Here is a 10,000-nt window from a genome sequence, read left to right on the forward strand (position 1 = left end):
TCTCTCTCTGTCTGTGGGTAAGAGCCCCAAGCCTGCAGGAGGAAGCACTGTGTTAAATCTCTCTCTGTCTGTGGGTAAGAGCCCCAAGCCTGCAGGAGGAAGCACTGTGTTAAATCTCTCTCTGTCTGTGGGTAAGAGCCCCAAGCCTGCAGGAGGAAGCACTGTGTTAAATCTCTCTCTGTCTGTGGGTAAGAGCCCCAAGCCTGCAGGAGGAAGCACTGTGTTAAATCTCTCTGTCTGTGGGTAAGAGCCCCAAGCCTGCAGGAGGAAGCACTGTGTTAAATCTCTCTCTGTCTGTGGGTAAGAGCCCCAAGCCTGAAGGAGGAAGCACTGTGTTTTTAAATAGCTGGTCATGGCCCTCCCAGATATGTCAGACATCCATACTATGCACCTCTAGGTACTCCACATAGTCTACAGAGGCCTGCCAGCGTGGTCTGGCCGTCCCTAGATAACCAGGATGGTCTGGCCGTCCCTAGATAACCAGGATGGTCTGGCCGTCCCTAGGTAACCAGGATGGTCTGGCCGTCCCTAGGTAACCAGGATGGTCTGGCCGTCCCTAGGTAACCAGGATGGTCTGGCCGTCCCTAGGTAACCAGGATGGTCTGGCCGTCCCTAGGTAACCAGGATGGTCTGGCCGCCCCTAGGTAACCAGGATGGTCTGGCCGTCCCTAGATAACCAGGATGGTCTGGCCGTCCCTAGATAACCAGGATGGTCTGGCCGTCCCTAGATAACCAGGATGGTCTGGCCGTCCCTAGATAACCAGGATGGTCTGGCCGTCCCTAGATAACCAGGATGGTCTGGCCGTCCCTAGATAACCAGGATGGTCTGGCCGTCCCTAGATAACCAGGATGGTCTGGCCGTCCCTAGATAACCAGGATGGTCTGGCCGCCCCTAGATAACCAGGATGGTCTGGCCGTCCCTAGATAACCAGGATGGTCTGGCCGTCCCTAGATAACCAGGATGGTCTGGCCGTCCCTAGATAACCAGGATGGTCTGGCCGTCCCTAGATAACCAGGATGGTCTGGCCGTCCCTAGGTAACCAGGATGGTCTGGCCGTCCCTAGGTAACCAGGATGGTCTGGCCGTCCCTAGGTAACCAGGATGGTCTGGCCGTCCCTAGGTAACCAGGATGGTCTGGCCGTCCCTAGATAACCAGGATGGTGATCAGAGAGTGGTTTTTGTTTCCTCCTCTTAATGTGGTGATGGTTTCCCAGTTGAAAGGTTTGTCACTTTCCCATTATTAGTCTGTTACTCTATCCATGCGCCTCATGGTTACTCTATCCATGCGCCTCATGGTTACTCTATCCATGCGCCTCATGGTTACTCTATCCATGCGCCTCATGGTTACTCTATCCGTGCGCCTCATGGTTACTCTATCCATGCGCCTCATGGTTACTCTATCCATGCGCCTCATGGTTACTCTATCCATGTGCCTCATGGTTACTCTATCCATGCGCCTCATGGCTACTCTATCCATGCGCCTCATTAATTTTTTTATTTTTATTTTTTTAAACGTTATTTAACTAGGCAAGTCAGACTTCTTATTTACAATGACGGCCTAGGAACAGTGGGTTAACTGGTCTAGGAACAGTGGGTTAACTGGTCTAGGAACAGTGGGTTAACTGGTCTAGGAACAGTGGGTTAACTGGCCTAGGAACAGGGGGTTAACTGGCCTAGGAACAGGGGGTTAACTGGCCTAGGAACAGGGGGTTAACTGGCCTAGGAACAGGGGGTTAACTGGCCTAGGAACAGGGGTTAACTGGCCTAGGAACAGGGGGTTAACTGGCCTAGGAACAGGGGGTTAACTGGCCTAGGAACAGGGGGTTAACTGGCCTAGGAACAGTGGGTTAACTGGCCTAGGAACAGTGGGTTAACTGGTCTAGGAACAGTGGGTTAACTGGCCTAGGAACAGTGGGTTAACTGGCCTAGGAACAGTGGGTTAACTGGTCTAGGAACAGTGGGTTAACTGGTCTAGGAACAGTGGGTTAACTGGCCTAGGAACAGGGGGTTAACTGGCCTAGGAACAGGGGGTTAACTGGCCTAGGAACAGTGGGTTAACTGGCCTAGGAACAGTGGGTTAACTGGCCTAGGAACAGTGGGTTAACTGGCCTAGGAACAGGGGGTTAACTGGTCTAGGAACAGGGGGTTAACTTCCTTGTTCAGAGGCAGAACAACAGATTTTTTTTACCTTGTCAACTCTGGGAGATTCGATCTTGCAGCCTTTGGGTTACTAGTCCAATGCTCTAACCACTAGGCTACCTGCCTCTAACCACTAGGCTACCTGCCTCTAACCACTAGGCTACCTGCCGTCCCTACACTCTAACCACTAGGCTACCTGCCGTCCCTACACTCTAACCACTAGGCTACCTGCCGTCCCTACACTCTAACCACTAGGCTACCTGCCGTCCCTACACTCTAACCACTAGGCTACCTGCCTCTAACCACTATGCTACCTGCCGTCCCTACACTCTAACCACTAGGCTACCTGCCTCTAACCACTAGGCTACCTGCCGTCCCTACACTCTAACCACTAGGCTACCTGCCTCTAACCACTAGGCTACCTGCCGTCCCTACACTCTAACCACTAGGCTACCTGCCGTCCCTACACTCTAACCACTAGGCTACCTGCCGTCCCTACACTCTAACCACTAGGCTACCTGCCGTCCCTACACTCTAACCACTAGGCTACCCTGCCACCTCTACACTCTAACCACTAGGCTACCCTGCCACCTCTACACTCTAACCACTAGGCTACCTGCCGTCCCTACACTCTAACCACTAGGCTACCTGCCGTCCCTACACTCTAACCACTAGGCTACCTGCCTCTAACCACTAGGCTACCTGCCGTCCCTACACTCTAACCACTAGGCTACCCTGCCACCTCTACACTCTAACCACTAGGCTACCCTGCCACCTCTACACTCTAACCACTAGGCTACCTGCCGTCCCTACACTCTAACCACTAGGCTACCTGCCTCTAACCACTAGGCTACCTGCCGTCTCTACACTCTAACCACTAGGCTACCCTGCCACCTCTACACTCTAACCACTAGTCTACCCTGCCACCTCTACACTCTAACCACTAGGCTACCTGCCGTCCCTACACTCTAACCACTAGGCTACCTGCCGTCTCTACACTCTAACCACTAGGCTACCCTGCCACCTCTACACTCTAACCACTAGTCTACCCTGCCACCTCTACACTCTAACCACTAGGCTACCTGCCGTCCCTACACTCTAACCACTAGGCTACCTGCCGTCCCTACACTCTAACCACTAGGCTACCTGCCGTCCCTACACTCTAACCACTAGGCTACCTGCCGTCCCTACACTCTAACCACTAGGCTACCTGCCGTCCCTACACTCTAACCACTAGGCTACCTGCCGTCCCTACACTCTAACCACTAGGCTACCTGCCGTCCCTACACTCTAACCACTAGGCTACCTGCCGTCCCTACACTCTAACCACTAGGCTACCTGCCGTCCCTACACTCTAACCACTAGGCTACCCTGCCGTCCCTACACTCTAACCACTAGGCTACCCTGCCGCCTCTACACTCTAACCACTAGGCTACCCTGCCATCTCTACACTCTAACCACTAGGCTACCTGCCGTCCCTACACTCTAACCACTAGGCTACGCTGCCTCCTCTACCCTGCTACACTCTAACCACTAGGCTACCCTGCCACCTCTACACTCTAACCACTAGGCTACCCTGCCATCTCTACACTCTAACCACTAGGCTACCTGCCGTCCCTACACTCTAACCACTAGGCTACCTGCCGTCCCTACACTCTAACCACTAGGCTACCTGCCGTCCCTACACTCTAACCACTAGGCTACCTGCCGTCCCTACACTCTAACCACTAGGCTACCTGCCGTCCCTACACTCTAACCACTAGGCTACCCTGCCGTCCCTACACTCTAACCACTAGGCTACCCTGCCGTCCCTACACTCTAACCACTAGGCTACCCTGCCGCCTCTACACTCTAACCACTAGGCTACCCTGCCATCTCTACACTCTAACCACTAGGCTACCTGCCGTCCCTACACTCTAACCACTAGGCTACGCTGCCTCCTCTACACTCTAACCACTAGGCTACCCTGCCTCCTCTACCCTGCTACACTCTAACCACTAGGCTACCCTGCCACCTCTACACTCTAACCACTAGACTATCTGCCACCTCTACACTCTAACCACTAGGCTACCCTGCCACCTCTACACTCTAACCACTAGGCTACCCTGCCACCTCTACACTCTAACCACTAGGCTACCCTGCCACCTCTACACTCTAACCACTAGGCTACCCTGCCGCCTCTACACTCTAACCACTAGGCTACCCTGCCACCTCTACACTCTAACCACTAGGCTACCTACCACCTCTACACTCTAACCACTAGGCTACCTGCCACCTAGTTGATGGGTGTCACTGTGAGGTAGGAGCAGTAAAGTAAATGGCTTTAAAAAATAATGGAAGACTGACTTGAATTGTGAGGATAACCACAATTCTATTCTTAGTTATGATCTAAAACTATTGGTTTTCTAACCCAAAGTTGCAAAGAAAATGTTATATTTAATTAATAAACACAAGAGCCCAGCAAAATGGATAAAAGTGTGGTGGTATAGCAGGAACAGCAGCATCTAGTGCTCAAAACATGGTACTTTCACACGACTTTATAATAATATATAATATATATTCACAGGGAATACATTACACAGTATGGAGAAGCAATACTCCAATCCGCAGCGTCATACTACTTGTCAAACAGAGCACTTCTACTTTATTCTGGTTGTTGGGGTGGGATTGGCATGGCGGGGTCCGTGGGCGACCTTTTTATTGTTTGGGGTGGGATTCCTCATGTCTTACTCATTGGTAGGAAAACGTTTAGTCCAAATCGGATGTTGATATATATTATACGAATCCTATACATTTAAAATGGGAACAATCAATTCGCCAACTTTCTCAGAGAACATTTTATTTAAACAAAATAATGTTTCAGGAATGCCAATCTTACCTGTTTCTAACTACCAAAAACATTTTCCTAACCACCTGAGATCGGGTGGGTATCATCATGGCCTGCTGAAATGACATGGAACGACTCCGAGTTGACTCATCTAAATCCTCTCTTCCGCCTCCTCTTTCTCTCTGTTCCAGTGTGATTCGCCATGACGACTGAATCAGGAGCCGACTCTGAGCCCAAGCAGCAGCAGGGGAAAGGAGGGAAGGAGAAAGGAGGGAAGGAGAAAGGAGGGAAGGAGAAGACAGCAGAACACTTCCCAGCCGCCGCGGGACACAGCACACCTGCCAAGAATAACCAGGTGAGACTTCGTAGCTACTGATTTGTTAATTCACTGACATTACAGTGTAGTAGGGGGTCACAGTGCTGAGCAGGTCGTTTACTCTGTTTAATAGAGCCCTGTTCCCTATATAGTGCACTACTATTTAAAAGAGCCCGATTCCCTATATAGTGCACTACTATTTAACCGAGCCCTATTCCCTATATAGTGCACTACTGTTTATTATGGATCCCCATTAGTTCCTGCCAAGGCAGCAGCTACTCTTCCTGGGATTTATTATGGATCCCCATTAGTTCCTGCCAAGGCAGCAGCTACTCTTCCTGGGGTTTATTATGGATCCCCATTAGTTCCTGCCAAGGCAGCAGCTACTCTTCCTGGGGTTTATTATGGATCCCCATTAGTTCCTGCCAAGGCAGCAGCTACTCTTCCTGGGGTTTATTATGGATCCCCATTAGTTCCTGCCAAGGCAGCAGCTACTCTTCCTGGGGTTTATTATGGATCCCCATTAGTTCCTGCCAAGGCAGCAGCTACTCTTCCTGGGGTTTATTATGGATCCCCATTAGTTCCTGCCAAGGCAGCAGCTACTCTTCCTGGGGTTTATTATGGATCCCCATTAGTTCCTGTCAAGGCAGCAGCTACTCTTCCTGGGGTCCAGCAAAATGATGGCAGTTTGTAAAATTTCACAGTACAAAATCTGTGTGTGTGTGTGTGTGTGTGTGTGTGTGTGTGTGTGTGTGTGTGTGCCTATGTTTGTGTCTCTTCACAGTCCCCTGCTGTTCAATAAGGTGTATTTTTAACTGTTTTTTTAAATCTGATTCTCCTGCTGCATCAGTTACCAGATATGGAGTAGAGTTCCATGTAGTCATGGCTCTATGGAATAGAGTTCCATGTAGTCATGGCTCTTATGTAGTACTGTGAATAGAGTTCCATGTAGTCATGGCTCTATGTGGTACTGTGGAATAGAGTTCCAGTAGTCATGGCTCTATGTGGTACTGTGGAATTGAGTTCCATGTGGTCATGGCTCTATGTGGTACTGTGGAATAGAGTTCCATGTAGTCATGGCTCTAGGTGGTACTGTGGAATAGAGTTCCATGTAGTCATGGCTCTATGTGGTACTGTGGAATAGAGTTCCATGTCATGGCTCTATGTGGTACTGTGGAATAGAGTTCTATGTAGTCATGGCTCTATGTGGTACTGTGGAATAGAGTTCCATGTAGTCATGGCTCTGTTGTGGTACTGTGGAATAGAGTTCCATGTAGTCATGGCTCTATGTGGTACTGTGAACAGAGTTATATGTAGTCATGGCTCTATGTGGTACTGTGGAATAGAGTTCCATGTAGTCATGGCTCTATGTGGTACTGTGGAATAGAGTTCCATGTGGTCATGGCTCTATGTGGTACTGTGGAATAGAGTTCCATGTAGTCATGGCTCTATACTGTGGAATAGAGTTCCATGTGGTCATGGCTCTATGTGGTACTGTGGAATAGAGTTCCATGTAGTCATGGCTCTATGTGGTACTGTGGAATAGAGTTCCATGTGGTCATGGCTCTATGTGTGGTACTGTGGAATAGAGTTCCATGTAGTCATGGCTCTTTGTGGTACTGTGGAATAGAGTTCCATGTAGTCATGGCTCTATGTGGTACTGTGGAATAGAGTTCTATGTAGTCATGGCTCTATGTGGTACTGTGGAATAGAGTTCCATGTAGTCATGGCTCTATGTGGTACTGTGGAATAGAGTTCCATGTAGTCATGGCTCTATGTGGTACTGTGGAATAGAGTTATATGTAGTCATGGCTCTATGTGGTACTGTGGAATAGAGTTCCATGTAGTCATGGCTCTATGTGGTACTGTGGAATAGAGTTCCATGTAGTCATGGCTCTATGTGGTACTGTGGAATAGAGTTCCATGTAGTCATGGCTCTATGTGGTACTGTGGAATAGAGTTCCATGTAGTCATGGCTCTATGTAGTACTGTGGAATAGAGTTATATGTAGTCATGTCTCTATGTGGTACTGTGGAATAGAGTTCCATGTGGTCATGGCTCTATGTGGTACTGTGGAATAGAGTTCCATGTGGTCATGGCTCTATGTGGTACTGTGGAATAGAGTTCCATGTGGTCATGGCTCTGTAGTACTGTGGAATAGAGTTCCATGTAGTCATGGCTCTATGTGGTACTGTGGAATAGAGTTCCATGTAGTCATGGCTCTATGTGGTACTGTGGAATAGAGTTCCATGTAGTCATGGCTCTATGTGGTACTGTGGAATAGAGTTATATGTAGTCATGGCTCTATGTGGTACTGTGGAATAGAGTTCCATGTAGTCATGGCTCTATGTGGTACTGTGGAATAGAGTTCCATGTGGTCATGGCTCTATGTGGTACTGTGGAATAGAGTTCCATGTAGTCATGGCTCTATGTGGTACTGTGGAATAGAGTTCCATGTGGTCATGGCTCTATGTGGTACTGTGGAATAGAGTTCCATGTAGTCATGGCTCTTTGTGGTACTGTGGAATAGAGTTCCATGTAGTCATGGCTCTATGTGGTACTGTGGAATAGAGTTCTATGTAGTCATGGCTCTATGTGGTACTGTGGAATAGAGTTCCATGTAGTCATGGCTCTATGTGGTACTGTGGAATAGAGTTCCATGTAGTCATGGCTCTATGTGGTACTGTGGAATAGAGTTATATGTAGTCATGGCTCTATGTGGTACTGTGGAATAGAGTTCCATGTAGTCATGGCTCATGTGGTACTGTGAATAGAGTTCCATGTAGTCATGGCTCTATGTGGTACTGTGGAATAGAGTTCCATGTGGTCATGGCTCTATGTGGTACTGTGGAATAGAGTTCCATGTGGTCATGGCTCTATGTGGTACTGTGGAATAGAGTTCCATGTGGTCATGGCTCTATGTAGTACTGTGGAATAGAGTTCCATGTAGTCATGGTTCTATGTGGTACTGTGGAATAGAGTTCCATGTAGTCATGGCTCTATGTGGTACTGTGGAATAGAGTTCTATGTAGTCATGGCCCTTTTGTGGTACTGTGAATGAGTTCCATGTAGTCATGGCTCTATGTGGTACTGTGGAATAGAGTTCCATGTAGTCATGGCTCTATGTGGTACTGTGGAATAGAGTTCCATAGTCTGTTCTGGACCAGGGGACTGTGAAGAGTCTTGTGGTGTGTGTATGGGTGTCTGAGCTGTGTGTTTAGACAGACAGCTCGGTGCATTCAACATGTCAATACCTCTCATAAATGCAAATAGTGATGAAGTCGATCTCTCCTCCACTTTCAGCCAGGAGAGACTGACATGCATATTATTAATATTAGCTCTCAGTGTACATCCAAGGACCAGCCGTGCTGTCAATGCAATTTTCCTATGTCCTTCTTTGTGGCACCTGACCACACAACTGAACAGTAGTCCAGGTCCCAAAAACTAGGGCCTGTAGGACCTGCCTTGTTGATATTGTTGTTAAGAAGGTAGAAACTAGGGCCTGTAGGACCTGCCTTGTTGATAGTGCTGTTATGAAGGTAGAAACTAGGGCCTGCAGGACCTGCCTTGTTGATAGTGTTGTTAAGAAGGTAGAAACTAGGCCTGTAGGACCTGCCTTGTTGATAGTGTTGTTAAGAAGGTAGAAACTAGGGCCTGTAGACCTGCCTTGTTGATAGTGTTGTTAAGAAGGTAGAAACTAGGGCCTGTAGGACCTGCCTTGCTGATAGTGTTGTTAAGAAGGTAGAAACTAGGGCCTTGTAGACCTGCCTTGTTGATAGTGTTGTTAAGAAGGTAGAAACTAGGCCTGTAGGACCTGCCTTGTTGATAGTGTTGTTAAGAAGGTAGAAACCAGGGCCTGTAGGACCTGCCTTGTTGATAGTGTTGTTAAGAAGGTAGAAACTAGGCCTGCAGGACCTGCCTTGTTGATAGTGTTGTTGAGAAGGTGGAAACTAGGGCCTGTAGGACCTGCCTTGTTGATAGTGTTGTTGAGAAGGTAGAAACTAGGCCTGTAGGACCTGCCTTGGAGAGAGAGAGAGAGAGAGAGAGAGAGAGAGAGAGAGAGAGAGAGAGAGAGAGAGAGAGAGAGAGAGAGAGAGAGAGAGAGAGAGAGAGAGAGAGAGAGAGAGAGAGAGAGAGAGAGAGAGAGAGAGAGGAGAGAGAGAGAGAGAGAGAGAGAGAGAGGAGAGAGAGGAGAGAGAGAGAGAGAGAGAGAGAGAGAGAGAGAGAGAGAGAGAGAGAGAGAGAGAGAGAGAGAGAGAGAGAGAGAGAGAGAGAGAGAGAGAGAGAGAGAGAGAGAGAGAGAGAGAGAGAGAGAGAGAGAGAGAGAGAGAGAGAGAGAGAGAGAGAGAGAGAGAGAGAGAGAGAGCTTTAAGATGGATGCAGTGATAACTAATGGATACATTCTGCTCTGGATAAGAGCGTCTGCAATGACGAATAAATAAGAGCGTTTGCTCAATGAAAAATGTAGACAACTGGCTCCTAATAATAATCCTCAATCGCTAACCCTGTCGGTAAGCTTCTTTTCTAGTTTGAGGAGGACCTGTCGTCCACCCAGGTCGTCAACCAGTCGCCTGTCAATCAAGTCTCCACTGAGGGGAGTCAGGAAGCTGAAGAACATGCAGTGTAAAAATCACCCTTCTAGATGGTCCGACTACACCATGACGGTGGATGTGAGTACAGGGGGGTGAGGAGGAGGAGGTTGCTGCTATCTGCTGTCC

General features: G+C 48.7%; 1 protein-coding gene across 1 annotated transcript in view; it reads left to right on the plus strand.

Moving 5' to 3' along the window:
* Positions 1-5,161: 5,161 nt before the first annotated feature.
* LOC124027689 (band 4.1-like protein 3) overlaps positions 5,162-10,000 on the plus strand; it is a gene marked incomplete at its 3' end in the record, with an annotated part of 43,257 nt that continues 38,418 nt past the window's right edge. Inside the window, 1 exon segment of the mRNA XM_046340058.1 lies at positions 5,162-5,321. Within this exon segment, the coding sequence (XP_046196014.1) occupies positions 5,169-5,321 (153 nt within the window).

This window comes from Oncorhynchus gorbuscha, unplaced genomic scaffold, assembly GCF_021184085.1.
Source record: "Oncorhynchus gorbuscha isolate QuinsamMale2020 ecotype Even-year unplaced genomic scaffold, OgorEven_v1.0 Un_scaffold_3473, whole genome shotgun sequence".
Lineage (NCBI taxonomy): Eukaryota > Metazoa > Chordata > Actinopteri > Salmoniformes > Salmonidae > Oncorhynchus > Oncorhynchus gorbuscha.